Below are 26,011 nucleotides of genomic sequence, written 5' to 3' on the forward strand. Positions count from 1 at the left end.
ATGACAAGCTGACGAATCAGCGCACGCCTCTCACCAAAAGGCCGGAAGCACATGCTGTAGCGCGCTGCTGCTGCTGCTGCTGATGATGTTGTTGTCATCTGCGACATGTTGCTAGAAATCGGTAGTGATTTGTCTGTTTTTTTAAGTATAACGATCGTGTTACAAACGGAGAATGGCAGCAACAGTGGCTACAGCTGTCACCCCCACGGAGCCCGAGCCGGACCGCTGTGTGAGTGAGGAGGAGAGCCGCGGGGCCGAGGCGGAGGAGGAAAGCACCCAGCAGCAGACGGGCCCCGCGGCCACCGTGAGCCACAGCCGACTGTCCAAACTCCCGCTGGCTCGCATCAAGGCGCTCATGAAGACCGACCCAGACGTGTCACTCGCCAGCCAGGAGTCTGTGTTCATCATCGCTAAAGCAACGGTAAAAAAAAAACACACACACACACACAAAAACGCGAAAGAAGTCTTTGCAACAACTCTGACTGCTTTACGTTACTCCCTGTGCCATCACAGCGTGAGACTCGAGAGCTAGTCAGTAACAATATCGTCATCCTGATGCAATAGGATTATTATCTGTAATATATCATCAATGTGTACAGTAAAGTTTAATATAAATCCACCAATTAAATGAGGGCCTAAACCTCCCAAGATGCGCACACAACCAATGAAGTACACGCGCATCAAAAGTTGTCCAATTATTTAATGTCATGTCTATAATGTAAGGTATATACAACGAACATTAAAAGGTATCACGTGTGAGCTTGCAAACACCGAAATTAAATGCAAAAAAAACAAAACAGGAGTTAACAAAGGCAGAAATCATTTTACGATGAAAAATATATAAATATATCGATGCAAGCAGCACGTGGGAGTTTATCATTTCTACCTTTACACATTTCTGACGAACCCATTTTCTTTGGGTTCAGGTCGAAATCGCGATAGTAATACTATCAGTTATTACTAGTTCTGGATTGGATTTAGTTTCAAATGACCGAATGTCAATGCTTTTCTTTCATCCAGGAGTTATTTATTGAGATGATTGCCAAAGATTCCCTGGTGTACGCCCAACAAGGAAAGAGAAAAACTTTGCAAAGAAAGGACTTGGGTAAGTGCTGTAAATAAGTTCTCAATGCAGTTTGGAAATCACGTCATTCAGCCTTTAAAATGGGTTTACAATGTTATTGTTGTTTTTCTGATAGGCTCAGACCAGGTTGTGACAATTTAGATGGTGTGAAAATATAAATTATTATTTACTGAAGGCGATATTGTGCTGATTCTTGTGGGGGGAATGTAGATTATTAACGACATGTTCACTTGGATGTTGACAAACCTATATTTAAATGCACAGATGAATAGAGACCTTCTTTGTCTCCCATTTCTCTTGTACCTCTCCAGACAATGCAATAGAGGCCATAGATGAATTTGCATTTCTTGAAGGTAAGCCTCACCAGGATATAACATTTTTAGGGCCTTTTTTATGCCTTTAGTTGAATTCACCTATACCAGGTTAAATTATTCTCTCACATGGGTAAGATAAGAATACATAAAATAGAGCATGTTCATGCAAATGTGTGCACATATACTGTTGACATTATTGAGCACATTCTTAGATTGAATTTATGTACAAGTACAATTTGTTCCAATTCTTCTTTTATTTTCCCGTAGGCACACTAGATTAAATGCTGCTCCAAATAACGAGAACATTGAATATCTGCAACCATCCAGGAATCTTTTTACAGGGACACCATTTTTTTGTGAACACCTTACTGGTCAAAGTCTCAAAATGGATATTTATAAATGCTTTTCTACAATGTTCCATTAAGATTTTTCCTACGTTACTTTCAAGACATCAGTGGTAATGTGTACATTATTTCTGTAAATATTTGTGAAATACTACTGTACAATGGAATAAATGTAAGTTTTAAATAATCAGTGTCTGTCAGAATCAATCTTCATCAGTTTCACACCTAGATTTGCAAGATAAATATACATTTCTGGTCAGTATTAAAATACGATATTCTACACATTGGTAAAACTAGACTAATTTACATTTGTACAAAAAACAAAGACAAATATATGTTGCACACTCTTAGTCCTCTTGATCTTATGACACGCTGAGGACTCCAGTGCAAACATATTTCGTGCTTATGTAAGTTTGATAAAAATCACCCTCAAAATGTATAATCTGGGATTTCTTTTTGTATCCAAATATTAGAAGACATGAAAAGCATGTAGACTGAAGCAGTCTTCCTCTGGAAAGACACAAAGATGTTTCTAGATGAGAAGCAACATTCCCACTCAAACCACATTGTTCTAAATTACTTCATTGTAGAGCTCAGCTGGACCATTTTTGACTTTATGCACCAAAGTGTGTCAACACCTCTGTCCAAGGACCCGATCCCCGGACCTCCAGGGATGAATGAGCTGTCCAGGTTGCTGCCCTTGTGGTTTTAAAAGGAAAACGTCCTGCTACTTAAAATGCCAGGATGTCATTTTAACTGACTGGAGTTGCGGCATTACACACATTTTATTGTAGGAAACTTACTGGAGGCAGTAAATTGAGAATGTTGTTTATTCTCATTGTCTTCGTCTCAATGCTGATATGTTGCAGTTATCTACTTTCCGCCCGATATGTCAGTTGGGACCAACGCAATGCATGTGTAAAAAAAAAAAAAAAAATGACTGTGGGTTATTGGAGGGTAGAAGTACACAGTTAAAATCTTTTCCATGTGTGCCATTACCAATTAGATATAGAGTTCTAAGATTATATAGAAATCTTTAGATAGAGAGACTATAATTTAGTTAATAAATAAATTGACGATGAGATGTTTTTAACAAATGCATAATATCAAACTATTGGATATGAATCCCTTAAATATAATTGTGACCACAACATGTAGAGGGTGGAACGTTATACAGTTGTAAACTACATTTAAGTTACTGCTGACTGGTGGACAAACTATGTAATGGCAACACCAAATGACCAACATATCTTTGGCGTTTCTGTACCGCCAATTATTTTTAGTTATCAGCTGACATATTGTCTGATACACATTGGTGGTAATAAGCAAACACTGGCTTGGCCCGCCCAGCGTCAGTCTGGATCTATTTGAGTACAGAACAGCTCGACAAAGATGTTGTTTGATCAAACTATAAACGTCATTCACATTTGTTTAATACTCCAGTAGTACATCACAGTGCACTACAAGCCGGAGGTGAGAGTTAAATGTCTTGCTCAACACGGTGACTGTTGTATGACACTGAGAAAATCCCCAAAAGCTTTGAGTTTGCATTAGGAATGTATCCGAATCTCTCTCGACCCGAGATGTATTTTGTTCTTCCTGGCAGCATTTGCACATACAAACGGGTTCAGTTTCACACTCTCGGCACAGTCAAGACCCCTTGAGTTTTTGCAGCAGGGATTTTCAAAATAAATGCCTTGAGTGTGTTTAAGCTGATTTTCTGGGTTTAGTGTTTCGGGGAGTAATACAACAGAGCTGTGAGAAGCACAGATGTTTGGTTCCAGAAGAGCACCAGTCAACTCCCTGCAGAGGAATGCCTGACTGGCACAGGGGACCACGGAGTGCTCTTTTATAATAAATTATAATCACATGTCGAAGGATTGGACATCATTTTATTTCCACAGACAATAAAGACATTCCATTAAGTAAATCTCATGTGAAAAGGAAATGTCGGGCCTCCCCTGCCCAGATCCGGACATGAACAGTGAATCTGAGACCGGCTAGCCTGATGATCCTCGTATCGATGGGAAATAGCATGCTGGGAGAATACACTTATCCGGTCCCTTTGTTTGTCTAACAAAATCAAATAAATAAAGAAATCAGAAAGACATTTGTAATCAGATCACAGGTACAGATTAGTGTTCAATTATTTTATCTGAAGATAAAGGCCAATGTCAGGTATTTCCACAAATTGTGAATATTCTATTTTTCTGTTTAGAATCCTTGATGTTAAAAGAATAGTTTAACATTTTGCGGAAATGCGCTCATTTGCATTGTAATGTGACGAAAAAGTCAAAGGGTCGTTAGATTAGCATTAAGACTGGAAACGGCTAACCTGGTTCTGTGGTTAAACAAGACCAAAGCTGTTGACTATTAAGGAAAATTACTTCTAATGTCTTCCTACACTTTTGCTCGTCTTCAACGGAAAATGTCCTGAGGTCAAGGAACATCACTGATTCCTGCAAAACTGCACTCAGTTACTTTTTGAGGGAAACATATTCTCTTCTGGATTAGGGTTTTAAACATGGTTAACTTTGTGAATTGAAACAAAACAAAACGTGCTACAAACTACACAAGGGACACAAACTATGTGGACGTTATTTACGTGGGTCTGCCGTCGCATTACATTTTGCAGACACAAGGAATTATGGGACAGCATTATCCTGTTTCCTCTTTCTACAAGATGGTCCAGTGTATCCGTTGCTAAAGAAGATAAGATAGGAAGCATTGAAGCACATTTCCTCGGCATTTAGAGAATTAAACGTTGCTTATTCACACTTCTTGGTCAATTCACACACGCACGTATGAGGTATAGCAAGTGTGAACATAATGGTGGCGGAAAAAAGGAAAAGTCAGGAAATCTAAGTAATTAACACACACTGTCTGGGCACACCATGGAAATCAGTACCAAGGCCGATGGCTACCGATCCGATAGTTATTGAGGTATTGCACTAATATTATTCAAGTCCGCACTAAAATGTTTGACTGACAGACCGAACAACATTTCAGGTCCTTCTCATCCAAAACTGTGCCTGCCCCGCACCTCTAAAGCTCACCAATTACATCTGGTTCCTTTAATCTGTTCAAAAACTAGTGATGAGCTGGAACTATTTCTTTAATTTGTAGCATATTTAAAATCACATAAATGATCTCAATGTCTTTAGAAATGAATGAAAACATGTGCTGTTCATCCTTCTGCATTCCACCTCCCCGTCTCCCTTGTTTCCAGGATCAGTTGAGGTTTTGCCTGCTGCATTTGATCCCTTAGAAATCCCATGTAGGTACAGTAAGATCTCTTAGGCTGCATATTCAGCGCACCGAACCGTGTCCTCCAACGTCTGCAGGAGGCCATACTATCCCTCCATTCATCTCAGGCACTCCACCCCCTTAAAGAGGAAGACATTACCCCCTCAGCCCCACTTTTCCCTGCTTTTATTTCTGATTGCCCACATGTTTGTGAGTCCGCACACCTTGACAGATATTTTAATTGCAGCAGAGATATGCAGACAATGTATCGGTCTCACAAGCAGACCTGTAGTCATGTAGAAGGTATGTTTTTGCAGCTGACATTCCAACCTGATTTCTTGGGTCAATTTCTTCAACAGTTAACCACACCTCCAACACACACACACACACACACACACACACGCACACACACACACACACACACACACACACACACACACACACACACACACACACACACACACACAGCATATTTTCACATCCAGGGAACGAATATGTTTGCCCATAAGCAACATTGTTGCCCTTTTGTCTGAATATTCTTACTTACCAAGTGTTGTCGCAGCCAAAGGATAATTTGTTCAATGTTCTGATCTGTTTAACCACAGGAACTTAGACAGGCTCATATTGATCCACCCTTACAAAATGTGTCCGTTACATGCCCCACATTAGTGTCTAAAGCAATATTTCCTTGCATGAGGTGACTCATAGTTTCTGTATTGCCCTGCCAATGTAATTAACATTTTTTCCATTCCAGAAGACAGAATGTCCAAAGCATTCTGGCTAAGGAAGTGTGATGTATTGTTTTAATTTTTAAGGTTAAAATATGTATTTTTAATCTTAGTAACACTTTTATAGCAGTGTCCCAACTCTTTATGGGCAAGATGATTTCATGGAATCACCCCCAATAGTTTTTAGTGATAATTTCATGGATTTAAAAAAAATGAAATAAAACATATTGCATTCCTGTGTCATTTTCTTCTCTCACTAACTAACTAAACTATCTACTATAAGTGTCAGCGTTTGGTGTCAATCCAACAGAAATAACTGTTACGTTGAGATACGAGATTCTCTTCCCTCCAACAGCAGCCTCGGTAGATCAGAATGAAGAGCAGCCACATGTTACATTTCTACTGACTACACAATCCAAAATGTTTGCTTAATAGTTGTCATTCTGTCAAGAGTTACAGGAATTGAGTACCCAAAGAGGACATTCTGTACTGAATCTGGATGAGTGACAGACTCAAACCCAAAAGCATGACTTGGAATCAGTCGCTGTACCAAGAAAGTTCAGCTTTACTTGGCTCACGGCAGCCAAAGATCAAAAACCAGGAAAGTCAGGCAAATCCAACAAGGGGCAAGCAGGGGAATCCAAAGTCCAGGAATCAGGGAAATAACAAGCAAAACAAAACCTTTAAGCTAAGCAATGAGACAATGTGGTAGTGCAACAATGCATTTGTGCCAGTGTACATAGAGAGTGGCTGATGAGGGAATGAGGTGGAGGTGGGGGGCTCAGGTGAGGGGCATGAGGTGATTGCAGGGCAGCAGAAAGGGGCACAATCTCAGACAGCCGGAGACTGAGTGAAATGGTACAAAAAAGATAAAGAAATAAACCGTTTTTGAACAAACTGGTATTGTGTCTGTGGTGACCTGGGGTGACCTGGGGGGTCTAGCGGTAAACGGTTAATGGCTGCATCACTGCAGCAAGATAAACCACTAGAGATTAGCAAAAACAAGATGTTTAACTAGTGTAATGTTGCTCTTTAAAAGTTATTTTCTTAAAGCGTCAGTTTAGCCAAATCACCATAAAACACATTTTTTCACTTGCGCCTTATATTTAGAGCAGAAAATTGAAGCTATAATTAAAAAAAGTATTGTGAACGGCTGAGTTATTATCAGTGCCCAGAACATTGTTTTTTTAACATGGCTGCTGAGTCCTTTTTTTCATATGCTTTGAACAGCATACATGGCATTCTATGCACCTCTGTTGTATTTGAAGGGCATTTCACTGGAAAACATCTATAAACCTCAGAGTAAAAGATTGACATTATCTGAATGACAAGTTGGTAACATAAGTGTGGGTGATTTGGGTGGCCCAGACCATTTAAGGACATGGGAATGAGCAGTGCTCCAAGCAACAGGCAAATAAACAAAAACAATCACATATTTCACACGGTCAGAAACACAATCATGTATTTCCTTCAATAAGATTAACAGCTCAGATGTAGTTAGTCATTAGCAAGAAACATGTAATGCTTTGCCAATTTGATGTGAAAGAAATGAGCTGGAGCAACATTTGTGTCATCTGTCATACCTAATCAGGCTTTTGATCAATCATTTTATGGACTGTTGTTATTGGCTGCATCTTCTGACTTTGGCATCTGTGTTTGTCATTTCTCCCGACCACAAGGTCGGTTCAAAGGAATATCTTGAAACAGATGCAGGCCCACATCAATATCTCTGGTTTCTCTCGGTGTAATCATGTCCGGATGCTGTTTTCTGTTGAAGCCTGTACTGGATGTAGATGCTTGACTCTCAGAAACAGCCTTCAGCTGGTTCTTGTGGTGTTCAGTTATGGAAACTAACAATTTTATTATGATTTATGGTCAAACTAGGGAAGGCTCCAAAGACATATTTAGGACACATCTGACTCTCTTTATTGGCCAAATATATTACATTTACTTGGTGAAATTGGTGCATTGGCATGAGCCAAGCCATGAAAAAGAAATTAAAGGGGAAAAGAACTAAAGCACAGGCCTTGGTTTCATATTGGCTGCCAGACGACAGAAGTTTGTTCATAAATTAAAGACATGATTAGAAGTGCCAAACAGAATATAAGATTTGTCTTTGTTTAAAAAATAATTTGGGAATGACATTTATCTATAGTCTCATAATGCATGCACGCCTGAAAACAAGCTTCATTGTAAGTATAAAATCAAACATACAGCTGTGTGTCATCAACGTAGAAAGATGACACACCGACACGATACACACATATCCATAAACTGAACACAAGAAGCTGAGGACCACACCTTGTGGAACAATTCGTCTAACATGGACAAATATAGAGGTGAAATTACCCATAACAAGCAAGCAAATGATTTTCATTCAATATTGCACTTTTCAGTAGATAAAAGAGGTATAGACAAAAAAAAACGAGCCCAATAAGGTGTTTAACCAACAAAATACCGTGAATAACATCAAGAAAAAGACAAAGAAAATAAATGAGTCTTAAAGGCACTATATACACAAGAGGGGTTAACACTTTTTAGCTATCAGTGATAACAGTGCAAACAGTTGTTTGCTGCTAATGATCTGAATCCCATATGTTGCACCTTTTAAGAAGCCTTTTAAAATGCACACCGATTCTGATTCGCTGAGACTTTGCAGCAGAACTTTTAAGAATTTAATACACAATACACAATAATAAAACAGGCATTTTAAAACCATGATTCTCTGGAATCCCACAGAGAACATAACTCTGCTGCGGATCCAGATGCACAAGTTAGACACGCCTACTGTCTGGTCTGAGAGTCCACAACTACACAGCTGCAAATCAGGGCTAATTGTATATATCATTAGAAACACGTTTGTGTGATTTAAATGCCAAATCCAGGCTGGTCATGTAATCTAAAAAGCTACAGGATGAATCCTTGTTGCTTTCGCCATATAAATCTGTTGCAGTCCTGGTGGAGAAAATGCGCTGAGGATAAGAGAAGAGGCAGGATGAAGGAGGAATTTAAAGCCTAAAATGAGATAAATGAGGCTTGCCATCCTAAGTAAAGCAGCAGGAAAGGAGAAATTAGTGAGGTGAGATGAGTGTGAAAGAAAAAGAGGATGAGGGAGGGAGTTTGGCTGAGCGTGAGAATGACTGAAAATGGATAAACAGAGGGTGGGAGGGGAAGACGGTAAGACATAACAAGAGAGGTGGTGGAAGTGAGTGAGTGAGAGATGGGCAGGGAGGTATAAAGAGAGGGAGGGAGTGATATAAGAGAGGCAGCCACAGAGGGAGAGGTGACAGAGTAGATTATCCTCCTCTCCTCTCCTCCTCTCTGCCAGCCTCATCATGTTCATGCTGCAGATGTTGACTGTTATCTCTCTGACTGTTATTCTCCTGGTATCTGTGGAAGGTAGGACACAACCATACTTACTATCTGTGTGTGTGTGTGTGTGTGCATGCGTGAATGTGAGTGTGTGTGTGTGTTGCATGGCTTGCATGCACCCTGCAGGTGGACAGTGTGGCAAAGAGAGCGATGGCGAAGACAGAAAAGGAGAGAAGAGGGATAGGGGGACAGCAGCAGCAGCAGCAGCAGAGCAGGAGGCACGGATGTAAACAGAGGGACAGAACGCGGGAGGACGAGCATCTGAAATCACACATCACTCAACACGGAAAGAAAGAAACAGTGTCAGGGCTCAGTCTGCGTGATGGTGTCGTCTCGTCCGTTTGTTTGTTTTAAATGTTGTGAAAGCACTGGAAGTGCGTCGATGTTCCCAAAGGATGGATTTGGAAAAATCCCCTATAGCATAGCAAAGCAGCCCCGTCCTATTTTACAGCTCTTATTGCTCCCGCTGTTTCCATCACACTTTAAATTGTTTACACATTTGCTTTGGTTGAAAAGGCATCATGGCGCACACCCTCCACACAAACACACACACACTCCTCCTCTCTTTCTCCCACTTTCTCAGTCTGCCGTGGTCGTATGTTTCGCAGCACAATGGGATGCCATTGTAATTCCTCTGACATTCTTGTGTGTGTATGCGAGTGGACGTGAGCGTGTGTCGATACGGAACGAGAGTCAGGAGCACATTCTGCACAACAGATAACATTTGGCTGTATAGTGAAAACTGTTTCAGTCTTTACTTTAATCTGAACATTGATTTTCAAAGTGTTTACAAATCTGGGATTCTGTGCAGTAAATATTCATGTAAGAGGTTTACATATCTAATGTTAATGTTATTTGGGATAATGTGCCATAATGCACGCGGTTTGAAACTTTTGTGGCTGTCATGTTCAGGCTCTTGTCCTCACTTGAGACAAATGTTTTCAGTCTAAGAGGACTTGGTAGAATAAAACCAAAGGTTTGAGATAGAAGAAGCCAATATAGTGAATTGAGCTTCACATCAGGAAGCATTAGTATAATACTGTAAATTAGCTTTTGTTTTGACACCCTCATCTCATGTTTCCTTGCTCTTTGTTGTTCCCTATAGGTAAAGGCGTGCAGATGCAAAGAGATGTCCAGTGCTGCATGTTGTACTCCCAGGGTAAGGTGCGTACCAAAGATGTGTTGCGGTTTGAGGTGCAGACGGAGGGGCCCGACTGCAGTATACAAGCCATCATGCAAGTATTTCAACTATCCACTCCTGGAGCTAAAGTGCACGCAGCAATCTGCAGGCATGGAAAATATGCCTCTCGTTAGAGGAGGGCAGAGCCGGGCTGAGAGGCATTGTCATCTTTCCAGGTCATGTTGTTATGGCAAGGCCCGGAGCTGCATTTGCCAGGGAAGTAAGAAAGGAAATATGTGGGAATAACAAGCCATCTGAAAATACCTTCCGAGCCAGCTGAGCCCCGCCGCAGCCATTGAGTCAGAACAGCAGGGTTTAGTTAAGTAAACCATTCTGCATTGTGATACCTATTGTTTCCAGCAGGTCAGAGAAATATGATGTAGCCAGGGAAATGGGAGCTGTTCATGTGGTCCAGTTAACAAAAACATAGAATTCTTACACAGGGGTTTCTTTTGGTCCTTTCTATTTTAGTGGTTCTGTAACCTCTTTTTTTTCAACTTTGCCCACTTTTGATCACAGTTTGCCTTGTTTTTTTTTCCAGAGAAGGAAAACATGAATTGACTCTATTTCCAGCCACCTTACAGCGTCTCCTTTTTGCAATGCCTTTTGGGTTAACATTCGCAGTCTTTGCTACACCTCTTTCTAGTCCTCCACATTATTGCAGATTTGTTTTCTTCTTGCCAATCTTGTGCCTCCAATCTTGTGATTAAGATCTGGCGTTTGTGCAGAACCGTTTCCTGCCATCCCGTGTCGTGTAATAAGTATTGTGCTCTTTTTATAGTCTTTACACCAAGAAGGCGGTGAAGTGTGCAGACCCCAGAGACCGGAAAGTTAAGAGGTTGCTGAGAAAGCTCCTGCAGAGACAGAGAACCAAGGCCCACCGAACCATGTGGCTCCTTCCTCATGACAACCTGCCTGTCATGTCAGAGGTACATGACACAACCATCAGAAATACGCTATATTGTATGTTGAACGTAATCAAATGAAATGTAATTTAATCAAATGTATTCAGTCAAAAGTGGACAATGGGATCTATGATTGTCGATTTGAAATATTAAGAGAGATTTTCATGTTATTTCCATGTTACCTGAAAGATTTATGGATTTCCTCCTCTTGCGATTACCAGGACAAGAAAGATAACTGGGCGGTCCTCAATGTCGAGTGATGAAGCGCCGTCAGATATGGAGGAAAACTCGTCATAAGTACGTTTTATTTTTTTCAAAGCAGGTTGTGTAATGTGTGGAGGTACCTCGCTCTTAAATGTCTCATCCGTTGTTTTTTCATGCTTTTCTACAGGCCAAGTAAACTTTCAGCAGCTCGTCATTTTACACGACACAGCTTGCTGACTCTCCAGTCGTCTCGTGTGTCTCTCTCTATCTACACTATCTGTCTCCCTGGGACCAGACCTGGGGCAGCAATACATTTAAATGGCTTTAGATATTTAAACATGAACTGTGCTTGAAGTATTCTCAAACACGTGGCAGGAATAGTCTCAACAGAGGTGTATTTACTTGTAAGATAAGTTGAATTGATTTTTTTAAATGGCTCATACTGTTATTTGCCAGAGTCTGCCTGGAAGTGTCTCCCTCTGCAACATTACTTCTCGTGAGTAATGTGAAAAAAAAGTTGTAATTAAGCAAATGATAAACGAGCAGTGATATTACTGTATGTCATAAAAGATACTCTCTATGCTTATTTGTGACTTGTATACCTTCAGTAATGTGTTTATAACACTGCACACAATGTACGACAGGTGGAATCAGAGAGAAGATTTCACCTGCTGGATACAACTTCCTGTGTCAGACAAAGAGCAAATGTTCCTGATATTTGGTCCACTCTATGTATAGACTATTGAATGAGCCCCTCAGGCATCTATCAGATATTTAAATGTATAAGCATTTAGAGTTTACATTTGTCTTTTCCACCAATAATCCGTCACTAAACTATGCCAAAGTATTCATGATTCAATTCACCATATGGCAAGGCTGTTAAAACTTAGAGGGCTCAATTGTGTGTGTGAAGCACACACAAGTATTGTATTGTAGAAGAATGCACTGTATGTTATCTCAAGTGAACTATTTTATAAATTAATCTGAAATAATAACTGGAGCTGTGTCACTGTCTTTTTCTGTCCATCATTGTGTGTCAGTGTGTCCAAATGCATCTGAAGCAGATAGATAGATAAATAGATATGAAATAAATAGATAGATAAATCGATAGAAAGTTGAAGATACAAATAAACTTACAGGCAGACATAGCAGGTCGGTACTGGTGGCTCAAAAGCAAAGAAACATAGCAACATCTCCACAATAAGAAAACTGACTGGGTTGATGAGTAAATGAAGTGCAGGTGGCGAGACGGACGCTCAGGTGAGGAATGAGGTGATTAAAGGGCAGATGGGAGTTGCAGGATGTGGAATAAAGAGTTGGGTTTATCCATCCTCGACTGTAGGAACCAACAAGTTAGAAAAAGTGGGTTTAAAACCTTGTTTACTTTAAGTAAATACATACACATATAATCTCTATGAATGATTTGGCTTACATTCATTCATCAGTGAGTGAGGTGTGGGTCCATTTCGTACCATGATGCACTACAATGACAGCGGAAAGTGTTGACATTTAATTATTGTCCAGTATTATTCTAAACGTTTTTCTCCTATTAAATTTGACCGATCTTTGTAAGTAAAACAGCTTCTGGGCAGGAGAATATCCTCCACCAGGGGTAGCCACAAACACAATAATGAGAATCACAGTTAAATTCCTGAGCCATTTATTTGTCACATTTTATCATAAGCTGTCCATCGAATTGAATTTTCACTGAAATAACGTCAGGCTTCACAACTAAAGTCAAACCTCTTAATGAGCATAAAAGTGACAAAGTCAGAAGAGTTTTAAATTATAAATTACTTTCATAATAATTCACTACACTTGCTCTAAAACAATCAACACAAAAAACATGAAGCAACTGTACATTCAAATTCTCAAATACTTTCTTCACAGTACCTTTTCACAAAACAATAAATCATTAGCTTGCAATACATTATTCCAGTCAAGATATAAAAAAATTAAACGTTAGTATTATATAGCAGAAAAACAGGAGGGTACAAAGATGTACTGATGTCGTTGAAACAACTAAAATCATCTTATGGTCTTGAAACTGCATTTGTTTGTACTTTATAAATCTGTAATTTTTTTTTTTTTTAAAGATCCAATGTAAGATAAATCAAAAACTAACTAGAACCTTCACTGAAGAAAAAGGAAAAGGGATAACTTATTTACTTAACCTGGCATCATACTACAGATATTCCCATTAATTTGCTGTGTAGCAGTACAGTCCTTTACCCAACATGTAAAAGCAATAGCACCAAAGAAATACAGAAAATACACACCAATATAATATTTATAAGAAAGCACTGAGTGAAAAACATTCTAACAAGTTACTTAAAATAGAAAGTAAAGCAAAGATTCTCCTTCACATCATCTCCAATGTTTAACAGTCATATATTCAATATTGTACAATTAAATTGTCAAGTAAAATTAAATAACATACAAATAATTAAAACATGTCTAAGACAGATATATTAATATCCTGCTGATATGCTCCATTTAGTATTTCTGCGTGTAGCATTATAGAATCTCCATATATACGTCTTATTAGAGGTAGTCGTAATGAGAATGACAAAGAACAAGTGTTTACAAAATAATGAAATGTATTAATGTTAAGTCATGCAACAGAAAGTATGCAGATTGAAATATTCACAGAGGAAAATCAGCTGGTTTACTTTTTTTATGAACAGTGGTGTTTTCTCTTCCTGACAGCATGTGTACGTGTTTCCTGTCACCAAGAAGCTGAAACAAGAGAAGTTTGCACTGCAACTGCAAAAATTATTTTTCGAACCCCGAGCACTGGCTGAGCTCACCATTACCTGTCATGTTTCCAAGACTGTCCCTGCACCATTGCAAGACAACCTTCTAGCTAAATGCTTCTGGTACATGGAGCCCTGAAGGGTGTCGCTCTTGTCTTCACATTGTGGTCTCGCTGTTGCGGTGGTTGAGTGAATCATTCTCCTGACAGATAAGCTGGTAGGGCTTCTCATTCTCCTCGATGACAGAGTTGCGCACCTCAGCATCCTGACTCTGCAGCTCTCCACGGGAAAGATGCTCCACGATTCCCGCCCCGAGGGAGTCACCCAGCACGTTGGTGGTGGTCCGTAAGCGGTCCCTGGGGAGAGACAGAGATTCAGATAAGAGAGAGGAAAAGATTATATAGAGTAGAGGCGTACAGACAATGAAAACATTAGTGTTTATCTCCTATAAAAGCACTCACAGCGTAAAATGTATGCATGTGCCTCTCAGGCTTTATAATCTGTCACTCTGCATTATGCATCAATAACCTTTGTCTGAAGCTTCACAATGACATTTAGGCTGGCAGACCCACAGAACAGGACACCAATCCCCATCAAGCTGACATTTAGTGGGAACTCACAAGAACCAATCCACAGCGATGATCAGTGTTATGTCCTCCGTGGGCAGTCCCACCGATGTCAATACGATCACCATGGTAACCAGGCCAGCCTGAGGGATGCCTGCTGCTCCGATGCTGGCAGCAGTTGCTGTGATACTGAGTGGGCGGTGGGAGGGATGGAGAGGAGAGCGGAGACATTTATTAGAAGGGAAACAAACAAACAGCACATGTGCTGGTGGTGCATGGTGGGAGTAGCAGAATGAGAAAAGCACTAGGAGTTATAACGTTATGCAAATTATCTACAAGCCTGTCACACAATTTAGTTTTTAATTTAATTCCATTCAGCATTGAGCCTCTTTAACTTGTAGGACTCAAACTGACAAAGGACAGTTTAAAAAAGGATCAGAATCAATGCAGCATAACTAAGGATATTGACTTTTTTGTTCCAAGCACTTTTATTCCTTGTCAAAACCATAGACTGTATAAAATATGGACGTAGTCTCTGTGACGTCACCAATAAGTATCTTTAATTTATTATAGGTGAGTTTTATAAAATGTCAACCCCCACACAGTGATCATAAACAGGGATATCAGCTAAAGAGACCAAAAGCTTTTTTTTACCAGGTTTTTTACCAAGTGCGATATTTTAACATGGGGTGTGCGTCTCAAGTGGCCATTTGATGAACTGCAGTTTCTGGCACTTTCGGCGTTGGCTTCATTCATCAGCATCGGTGGTTGCCGCTTGGTCAAAACATGGTGCCTAAATAACCCACAATGCAACTCCACTGCTGGCAGTTTGACCGTAGATTTGGGGGGATTATGCTAGTAGTAGCCAAACATGAACAAATGGTTATTTTCTTCTGATTCTTTTGCGAGTTCGATGCATATCGGTTCGACATTGGAATGTACCTAATTCTGTACAGAGGCACATGTGACTCACCGTGAAACAATATATTGTATTTCACTCATTTCAGGCAAAAATAAGTTGGAATGAAAAGGATGACATTTTAGGCTCCATGCCTCTAACATCTACAGTATTTCTGTCCATGGTGTAAACCAAAACTACCTAAACTAAATAAGGGTTACCTGATGGTCAGAATCTGACCAAAGTTTAGATCCATGTCATTGACTTGGGCAATAAAGATGGCTGCCACAGCCTCGTAGAGGGCGGTGCCATCCATGTTGATGGTTGCACCCACAGGGAGGATGAAACGTGTCACTCGTTTATCCACACGATTGTTCTCCTCCAGACAGCGGAAAGTGATGGGCAGGGTAGCAGAGCTGAAGTATGCAGGGAGACAGAGTTTTGGACTCAGTCAGACAAAACATTATAATTTAATACACAATATTTCCTATTAATATATATTGATTTAGGCTGTAGCTCATGGGGGAGAGTGGTTGTCCTGTCACCACAAGGTACCCGGCTTGATTCTCCCCATAGTTGCATGTTGAAGTGTCCTTGAGCAAGACACTGAACCCCCAATAATAAAAGTGTACATTTATTTTTCTTTCTTTCTTTCTAATTGTGTCTGCTATTATAAGTGCTATTACTACTATTACTTATATGTTCAATTGTATGTATAGTTTTATGGATTGACTATGTTGTAGTTTTGTGATGTTGTTCATTCTGGTCAGATGATTTTCTATTGCAGTTGCTATTGTGGAGTTTTTTTTTTTTTTTTTTCTCCTATTAAAGTTTTTTGGGGATAGTTTTTACTTATCCGATGCGAGGGTCTAAGGACAGAGGATGTTGTATGTTGCACAGATTGTAAAGTCCACTGAGGCAAATTTGTGATTTTCTGTACAAATAAAATTGAATTGAATAAGAATCTATACTACCGAATCTAAACTATTATATGATATGTTGATCAATTGAAGTGTATGTTATATTTAGAATATTTTCACCGGTTTACCTTGCCGTAAGATATTTGTGTTTCAGACGCGGACGCCGTTGTATCCATCCATGCAAACAGGGTTGCTGGTCTACCATTGAAAAACATAGACTTTATATCTGTCTCACGGCAAGGTAAACTGGTGAAAATATTCTAAATATAGCGTATACTAGCAAAGTACTTTTTTTTTTGGAGGGCCTTATTTTAGGTAGCTAAAATACATTTTGCTGCTGCCCCGTTCACAGCAGTATATTGCTTTGCTCCCGAGCTGGTGCCCATGTCTGCTTCTCCAAACTGAGCCTATGCCGACCACCATTTACTGTAGGTACCACTTCAAAATAATTAAGGTTCATGGACATCAGTATCTGAGCAGGACAGAGGATGACATTCACCTAGATGAGGTTCCCAGAGCAGTGATGAGCGCCTGCAGAAGACCACCGATAAAGCTGTAGGGATTCTTCCTGGTCACCAGGAAGTAGAGCAGTGGCAGGACAAAGAGGCCGTGGATTAGGAGACCCACAATGACCGACACGGTGTACATCCCCAGCTGACCGCCCACCTCCGCCAGATTCTTCATCTCCACAATCTTCCCTGCAATCAGGAACAGGATGCCGACTGGAGCATACCTGAGAGGTGAGAGGATTGTGTGAAGAGGAAGATAGAGAGACAGACACACATGTTAATCCACTATAGAATATTTCTGCAACCAGTTTAGGCCTTCAAAATAAGAGCAATAGAACTGATTCATTCATTTCTGTGAATCTACATGTTACAACTTTACAGGTTAGCATTTAGGACTGTAATCGTTACACACCATCTTTAGCAATAAACATACAAAACTCCCCAAAGATTTTTTTGTCTTAAGCCTCCAAAACAACCAGTTTATTCCCTTAATTTTACCTTAGGTATCTTTAAGTGAAAAAAATCATCAATGTTATGTTCACTCTGTCTGACCGTACCATTTATCACCTTGTTCAAACTCTTCGTTGAATCTTTACAACGTTTTAAATATTCAAACCACATGTTTTATGGCTGTCCATCAAATTTAAATATTATACTTAACTAATTATATTACATATCTTTGGAAGCTTTGGGATTTCCTCTAGATATTAAAATAAAAGATTGACCCACAAGCAAGTTAGCAGGTTCTTTTAAGAAGGTAATCAGGTCATGTCATGTCAAACATTAATCAATATAGCACATTTTATAATCAGAGAATCACAATGTATCCTTAACAAGGAAGTTAAACTGCATTAAAAAAACTGACCAGATGATGATGGACACCAGCCTCATGATTGCTTCATTGAGACTGTTAAAGAAGTCCCTGAGGGCCTGGCCCTGCTGCTTCATGCTGCCAATGACCAGACCGAAGCACATGGAGAAAACCACCAAACCCAGAGCGTTCACGCCATTAGAGGACCCGGACACAGGGACAGTCTCCTCCAATGTCTCCTGTAATAAAACAAAAATGTGTAAGGAAAGAAACTATGTTATAGATTATAGAAATTATATTAATTCCTGCCATGGTGATTGACACAAATTGTAAAGCGTATAGGGAAAAAAGAGAAGGCAATCCCTCATTGGATCACCAGAAAAGAAAAAAAAGTCTCACTGCCCAGTCTGCCACTGTCACCCACCTGTATGGTGTGCAGCACCCTGCTGAGGTTCACACTCAGGTCAGACTCTGTCACGTTGAGAGAATCAGTGAGGTTCAGGGTCACTGTCACGTTCCTTGTGTGCACAGTCCTCTTGTACACAGTTTTATACTGCAAGAAAGAGCATGGAAGTTTAAACGTAAACATCTTAATTATATGTTTGGGTTTTTGACGTTTCTGACAGTGAAATATGAGGACAAAAATTGATGCATGAGTTTACCGATTCTAAAAATGAAAATAAAATATGTTAAATGGAATAATATTACTAGTATATGACTGATGGGAAAATACATTCCTCACCTGCTTGAAACAAGCCTCGACCAGATTGGGAGGAAACATGTTCCTGAGATTTTAAAAAATTATACATTAATTTATTTACGCTCATACTTTTTCATAAAAACAACACCACATGTGTCGCAGCAGGTTGTACATTTTGTAATACTACAACATGTTAATAAATAACCATGTGATAATAGTGGGTGAATTCTCACTTACAACCATTCTTTTGATGTCTGAATGCCCTCATAGCTAAATAAAGCCTTTCGGGAAATGCCCTCATTCGTTTTCTTGCCAAAAGTCAGATGAGAAGATTGATACCACTCTCACACCTTTTTATTAGATATGAAGCTACACACAGCAGCTATTTAGCTTAGCTTAGCATAAAGACTGGAAACAGGGGGAAACAGCTAGCTTGTCTCTGTCCAAAAGTAAAACTACCTTCCAGCATCTCTAAATATCACTACTTATCATGGTTTATCTTGTGTCTTTCAATCCTCCAAAAAACAAAGGATTATGTGTTTGTTGCGTTATGTACCAGACTATCCCTGAGCCAGTGCTAGGCTAAGCTAACTGGCTTCTGGCTACAGTATCATATTAAGTGTGGTGGTATTGACTCTTGGTATTTCCAACTTTAAATGTGCAAAAATGTACAATTGTGACTTAAAACAACTGATACAGTAAGAACACCAGGTGTGCACCTTCATAAGTAAGTTGAGTAGAGTTTCTTAGGTGTTACCTGATGAGATCCAGGAACGCGTCAGTAGCTTGAACTGGTTCTATGTTCCCACTGTTGGCTACAGGACTGTCCCTGCTGCCTTTCCCCGGCCGGATGATTATCACGGTAACGATGCCGATGAAAACGGCAATCAGGGTTGTCACCATGTAGTAGACCACTGCACGCATACCCATCTTACCTGACGCTTTGCTGTCCAGGGAGGAAATGCCTGAGACAGAGTTAGTCTATTTGAATTCAGTTTGCTGCAATACTTTGCCATCAATATGTTTGTGCTCATTAAAAGCCAACCTGTGACCAGACTGGAGACGATGAGAGGCAACACCAGCATCTGCAGCATTCTCATCAGAAGCTCCCCTGGAAAGGCAAAGTACTTGACCTCTCTCAGGGACAGGTTGTGGGGGCGAAGAGCAAAGCCCAGGATTACACCTGAAGGGATTTACACGTAGACACAAGAGCACAACTGTCAAGTGACTGTAGAGAAAATAGTTAAACCTCCACTTGTTTTCCCTCTTTACTCACCCAGAGCCACGGCGGCAACAGTGAAAAGAACAAACAAGTTCCTCTTGAGGAAACCTTTGACGCTTTCCCGACTGACAGAGCTCATCCTCTCCTTCAAGCTGCTGGCTTTCCTCTCCATGGCCCTGTGGAGGCGTCTCCTCAAGTCTCCTCTCTCTGGAATTGGGGGTCTTTCCGCGTCCTCGTTTAGGAAAAGACTGGCACTGGTGGGGGGCTTCTCATTCATAATCAGCTCCAGCACCTGGTCCAGGAGGCAGGTCTCTTGAGAAACTGGGCAGGGAGTAGACAACATATAGGGAGAAATAATCGGTCATGTGTATTTTTTGGCACGGTAGAATATAGATGAATAGACATCCAACAGGCAGAAAGCATCCGCTCCGTAACCAAAAACAGACGATGGAACATTGAGTGTAAACAGAAGGGAGCGTCACATCAAACGGACCAGGGCAAAGATGTAATCAATTGATTAAGATTTAAAATCAAAACCAAGCCAAGCTGTGACACAATAATCAGAGTTACAGTAAAGCTGATTTTTTTTTTAAAATACTGTATGTTACACTGCAGGTCACTTACTACGCGGTGACAAAAACATGCTGGCCGGGACATCATGGGCTGAGATCACCAATCGCATTAAATCCAGGCTGAAAACAGTTCTATTTGACAACTGAAAGTATTTTATCTGCACTCTTCGCTTTTAATATAATTAATTAATTATATTATTATTTTTATAGAATGATTTTATTTGCCTTTTTGTAATTGTATGTAGATGTAAAGCACTTTGAATTGCCTTGTGTACGAATTGTGCTCTATAAATAAACTTCCCTTGCCTTGCCTTCTGTGTGTGTGTGTGTGTGTGTGTGTGTGTGTGTGTGTGTGTGAGAATCTGTGAGTGTGTAAGTGTGTGTGTGTGTGTGTGTGTATGTGAGTGTGTGAATGTGAGTGTGAGTGTGAGTGTGTGCGTGTGTGTGTGTGTGTGTGTGTGTTTGTGTGTCATCATGGCAAACTGTTGTCCTGGAGACCCCTATTGTGGCAGGAACTACCGCAAAAATGGTTTTGAGTACTTTGCCAGGTGTTTTTTACGTCACCACAACCGTGCAAGATGCAGTACTGTAACTCTACAGGTGTGTAGTTTAGATCACAGGTGGGTGTGGTCTGTGCTGGAGTAGGGAGGTAGTTAATGGGATTTGGCCCCCCAATTAGCATGATGCCTGGTGTCCCAAGATGGTCTCCAGTTGTATATTAAATACATTTGGGATTTATTCTGTTCTTCGGACAAGCAAGCAATGTGAATACATCAACTTGGATTATTTTACAATTATAGGACATTGTGTAGATTAAATTATTTATTAATAAAAATGAAAATAAATCAATAAAGAAAATAATTATCGCAGCTCTGAAATCCCCTGAACCTGAATATATAAATAAAGTACTAAGATAAATTAGTACCTAAGTATCAAAAGTAAAAGTATTGTTCCTGAAGTCAAAGTTTACAATACAGACAGAACATATATATATATATATATATATATATATATATATATATATATATATATATAGAGAGAGAGAGAGAGAGAGAGAGAGAGAGAGAGAGAGAGAGAGAGAGAGAGTATGTAACAGCAAGAAAGTAATTATCTATGTTTCTAGATCTTAACTGTGTATTTATGTTAATATGTTTAAATATATAAGAGCTGTATCAACACTGTAAGTTCAAAACATTGCGCTTCTGTCTTATCGCGTTTCCCTGCGCTGATCGACACAAAGCCGTCTCTGAGTCGCACGTGGCTGTTGGTCTCAATTCTTCTGATCTATCTAGATTATCTATGTTTCCTCTGAATCTCACTTTGCTAATGGACCTGTGCTTAAAGAACAAGACCGCCTCTTCATCTGCTTTTCCTTTAAAATCACTCTGAGCTCCAACACTAAGCTCAGAGCTAATATGTTCATTTTTCCCAGGGGGATCTCCAAAGTCTTCATCTATACCATCTGTCTATTGATTTTCTTTTGTCCATTGTTCTGAGGTATGTTGTGGGATGACCCTGGATAATTCAAGGCCATTATTTAGCTCGGAGTCAGAAGCAGAATAATCAGTTCTCACACAGCACTGTTCATACTTAGTGTACCAAAATATGTAATAATGTAGAAACATTCACATGTAATGCCAGGAAGCTTTCATATCTCTTGTGACCTGTTCCGTGACATCTATAACACTCCTGATGTTGTTTTTGCGGACAAAGGCCAGAGAGAAGTTTCAGCAGCATGGCTGTAGTGAAGGCGACGTCGGTCTGAAGTCCAGACTGATATATCTCAACTACTGTTTGATGGCTTTTCATGTATTTTTGAGCAGTCGATCATGGTTCTCAGTGTGTGAAGCCTACTGCCTGTGGTGATTCACTGACCTCTCCTCAGACATTCACGACCCCCTGAGGATGAGATGACGTGAGGCACAGCGTTGGCCAATCATGTGCTTGTACACATTCCTGGTGCATTACTTTATAACGTGAATAGCGTCGGCTGTTTACCTCGCAATCGCTGCTGTGTGTGTGTGTGTGTGTGTGTGTGTGTGGAGGAAACATCTGATCAAATATAAAACTCAGTGTTTTATACTAAGAGAGTGCTGATGATGCTATTTCACCATTTCTGAGTGTTGAATGGATGAGAGTGGATGAAAATGGGCAGTTTCTAGAGCTCTAAATTAGCACAGAAATGATCTAACATCTCAACTAAATGTAATTTCATGCTCTGAGCATGTCCAGTGTGATCCCAGTAATAAAGACGATGAAGGGACAATGAACCCTTAGTGAAGGAATTACATCGTAAAAAACATCAGCTGCTTAAAGACATAAAGACAGAAGACCGCCATGCCTAAACACATTTTATATATGAATCTAAAGTACAGCAAGAGCATTAATTTACATATACATTTCCAACAATTCCTGTTTTGGATCCGTTTTTCATGATACAACATGATGAGACAAGTATATCATGCCAATCATGACAGCAACTAAACGCAGACTTGAAATCAGTAATAGATTTGTAAATATACAATTAAAGTATTGAATATTCCAGTGTTAAAGCACTGACCATGAACCGCCACAGCGTCAACAACTGTGAGCTGCATAGCATTTTGTTTGTCAAATGAACAGAAACACCAAAAGACATACTCTTACATAACTTCCAGCCCGAGTAATCAACTGCAGTCTAGTCACTGTATTGTACTGTGTTATTATATTTGTCACTGAGTTTCTTTTGAGCAGCTGTGTTGCCAGAGCTGCAACCTAACTTCCAGTCTAAAGCCACCAACTCTGGCTCAAACTGCTACGTCCTGGCCAGGCTCTGCTTCTGTCTGACAACCCAAACATCCAGCAATAAATGAGGACAGATAAGTGATACACATTTAAACATTAAGCTAAGAGCAAGGACATTATGGTCTATAATTGTAATGGAAATAATCAGTAAACCTGTGATGGTTATACAGATTACAACAACATATCTAACTAAATCTACAACCACAACAGTATTAAACACCAGCAAACATTTAAATAGAATTAAAGTTGAACTCAGTGGCATAAGTATTGTTGGTTGAAAGGCAAGCAGCTTGGGAGACAGAGCACTTTTCACACCTCAACAAAAAGCCACTTCAGACTTAAAACATACTGACACAGGGACCTTATCGTAAGCTGTAATATACACATTCAAATATTGTGTTACAGGTTATCCTCATTTTCTTTATATGCACTGTTGCATCACAATAATGATACTCTCAGAAATATTTCAGACATATAAGTCTGAGATATTTCTGATAGATTATTTATTGTATGCCCAAACTTGTTCTCACTGATTTCATAAAACAAGAATGGTTCGTTCAATATGAGAACAGGTACACCATAAATGTTAGCATAAAGGTACTACAATCTCAAAAATACATTTGAGAAGTTGCAATTTTTCTGTCCTGCTAATATCGAGTTTTCTCCAAATGAAGAAGAAGCTTCGACCAAAGTACAGTGAACTGCTCGCTGGTTACTCACCGCTCATGGTGTCAAACAGTCGGATCAAAGTCAGGTAACACTGTGAGCGGTAGACAGAGAGTCCGGATGGCGTGTGAGTGTCCAGAGCTGAGAGGCACAATGACAGGGTGTCCCACTGCTCTGCTCTCATAAGCAGACAGACATGAAAAGGCCTCTCATACAGCCTGACCTTCTGACACACACACACACACACACATAAGCGAACGCACATGCACACTGAACTGCCAACCTTTTTCTCAGTCCACGACGAGTCCATCAAAAGTCAAAAGTTCATGTGATAGTACAACAAGCCAACATGACATTGGGATGTGCACAAAACAACATCCAGCCCAAAACCTTTGGATTTTAGGCGAAAGCACTTTTACAAATAGAAATCTGTCACAAAGAGTACTCAGCTGGATAATGTCTTCTAAACAGAATTTGTAAGATTCTGTGTTTTTGGACCTAGACCCATATTGACAACAGGGAGATGTATGGTCGTGCCTTAAGGGATTTTTTGAGCTACATGCAAAGGCTCTGAAGCTAAACCAAAGCCTATTCTTAGCTGTATGTACTGTAGCTGTTTTGTTGTCTGTTTTAAAAAACAAACAAACACGTAAACAAACAAACAAATAAACACACTTACACACAACAAAAGAAAATAAATAGAATGTATAAAATATCGACGTAGTCCTTGTGCCATCATAGGTTTCTGAAGAGCCAAAGTAAAGCTCAAAGTGGGTGGCTCCAGCTGTCGCCATCTTGTTTTTTTGGAACAAGTATAGTGACCATATTCGGAAGAGAAGAGAGAGTGAGTTGGGGAAGAGCTGGTCTCGGTGGGGGAAAGTCCGGCTAGCATTTTAAAAACCCTAAGTTAGCATCTAACACTAGCGAGCTAACTGTGATATTAATTGTGATGCTAATTTTTGTTAGCAAGACGCAGACTGCTTAACCCAAGTTACCAAATACAAACATCCCAGAGCAGAACATTTATATAATAAAGCTTTTTAACACACAAGTGCTTTAAAGTAACGGACGAAAAGCTAATTGTCGCGGCCAACTTCTCTATGCTATAACGTTAACAAGCTACCGGGACTTCAATAAGAGAGGCGACAATGAAACAACGTTGCAAACACATCACTCAGGAAATGACCTTGTTAGGTGAGTGACGGTATAGAAGCTGTCCAATCAGACCTGAGTATGTAGATTTCACCAAAGCAAGCTTCACAGTTCAGTGGAGGTAAGAGGGAGAGAAGTGAATGGGGGCAAAAGTCAAGCTCTCAGACACTGCTGCATTTGTCCTTTTGACTATTCATTTTTAAATCCTCATCTCACAAGTCCCCCAAACGTATGGAAGTGCAATACTCAATAGCTGGTATATCTTTAGTTTGTAGTCAGTTGAGTTGTTTGTTCTGACACAACCCAGGATGCATCAAAAATAATCTCACGATAGATAGATAGATAGATAGATAGATAGATAGATAGATAGATAGATAGATAGATAGATAGATAGATAGATAGATAGATAGATAGATAGATAGATAGATAGATAGATAGATAGATAGATAGATAGATAGATAGATAGATAGATAGATGCAGGCTAAATAACACACTACAACAGATTTATTTTGAACAAATGCATGATTATTATTATTTTTTTCTTGTGATCCTTACATGAAAATGCATGAACTACATGAAACTTTTTGCAAAAGAAAGAAAAGATAGTCAGATACCCTGTTTTTCTGCCTTAAGTTGTGTCAAGCCGTCATGAGGAGCCGGATCCTTCCGTCTTCACCTGGATGTCCTCCCTGAAGCGAGGCAAAAACAATGATTCAAACTTTGCAACCTCCAACACAACTTTCAATCAAACCGTGTGAGACTTATCTTGACAGTGATCGTTTCTAGACAAAAATAACTAGTACAAATTAAATCTTACACACCTCTGCCTGTCCAAGACGCTCCTCACACTGTCATATGGATGCCTCTCTCTCTCTCCAGAACACAGCCGATAATGAACCGTGTTGCCCACACACTGAATCTTCTCTCATCAATTTCACTCTTACAGTATTTCCCGTTTTACTATCAGGCGGCTTGTGCTCGTCCATGAAGCCTCCGGCAGAGAAGAGCTCCTGGGAGGTCTGCGTGGGAGGAGGTGAGGTTAAGGATGCTTGAGGAGAGAAAAAAATAAAAATACAGA

The 26,011-nt window shown here is 39.9% G+C and overlaps 3 protein-coding genes across 5 annotated transcripts; 2 read left to right on the top strand and 1 right to left on the bottom strand.

Annotated features, from left to right (window-relative positions):
* Positions 1 to 49: 49 nt before the first annotated feature.
* On the top strand, positions 50 to 1,929 carry pole4 (polymerase (DNA-directed), epsilon 4, accessory subunit). The gene is made up of 4 exons (XM_034530850.1): positions 50 to 421; positions 1,021 to 1,105; positions 1,396 to 1,437; positions 1,666 to 1,929. The coding sequence occupies exons 1-4, from the start codon at positions 173 to 175 to the stop codon at positions 1,677 to 1,679; spliced, it is 390 nt and encodes a 129-aa protein (XP_034386741.1). The 5' UTR covers positions 50 to 172; the 3' UTR covers positions 1,680 to 1,929.
* A 7,020-nt stretch (positions 1,930 to 8,949) lies between these two features.
* Positions 8,950 to 12,370, top strand: ccl44 (chemokine (C-C motif) ligand 44). Its single transcript, XM_034531119.1, has 5 exons — positions 8,950 to 9,115; positions 10,194 to 10,323; positions 11,050 to 11,197; positions 11,395 to 11,470; positions 11,565 to 12,370. Exons 1-4 carry the CDS (start codon positions 9,052 to 9,054, stop codon positions 11,431 to 11,433), a joined length of 381 nt encoding a protein of 126 aa, XP_034387010.1. The 5' UTR covers positions 8,950 to 9,051; the 3' UTR covers positions 11,434 to 11,470; positions 11,565 to 12,370.
* Positions 12,371 to 13,313: 943 nt separating this feature from the next.
* slc1a6 (solute carrier family 1 member 6) lies at positions 13,314 to 20,075 on the bottom strand. 3 transcript variants are annotated; one of them, XM_034530725.1, is made up of 10 exons: positions 19,814 to 20,075; positions 19,583 to 19,720; positions 19,295 to 19,502; positions 18,580 to 18,622; positions 18,262 to 18,390; positions 17,892 to 18,076; positions 17,017 to 17,250; positions 15,819 to 16,013; positions 14,754 to 14,888; positions 13,314 to 14,489 (listed from the first exon to the last, which is right to left on the bottom strand). In XM_034530725.1, the coding sequence occupies exons 1-10, from the start codon at positions 20,034 to 20,036 to the stop codon at positions 14,291 to 14,293; spliced, it is 1,689 nt and encodes a 562-aa protein (XP_034386616.1). In that variant the 5' UTR covers positions 20,037 to 20,075; the 3' UTR covers positions 13,314 to 14,290. The 3 variants fall into 3 exon arrangements, with proteins under 3 accessions (XP_034386616.1, XP_034386615.1, XP_034386613.1); XM_034530724.1 differs by having other exon boundaries at positions 17,892 to 18,061; positions 18,316 to 18,390; positions 19,814 to 19,907; XM_034530722.1 differs by having other exon boundaries at positions 18,295 to 18,390; positions 19,814 to 19,907.
* Between the last annotated feature and the right edge of the window lie 5,936 nt (positions 20,076 to 26,011).

The sequence above is a fragment of the Cyclopterus lumpus genome, chromosome 4, assembly GCF_009769545.1.
Source record: "Cyclopterus lumpus isolate fCycLum1 chromosome 4, fCycLum1.pri, whole genome shotgun sequence".
Classification (NCBI taxonomy): Eukaryota; Metazoa; Chordata; class Actinopteri; order Perciformes; family Cyclopteridae; genus Cyclopterus; species Cyclopterus lumpus.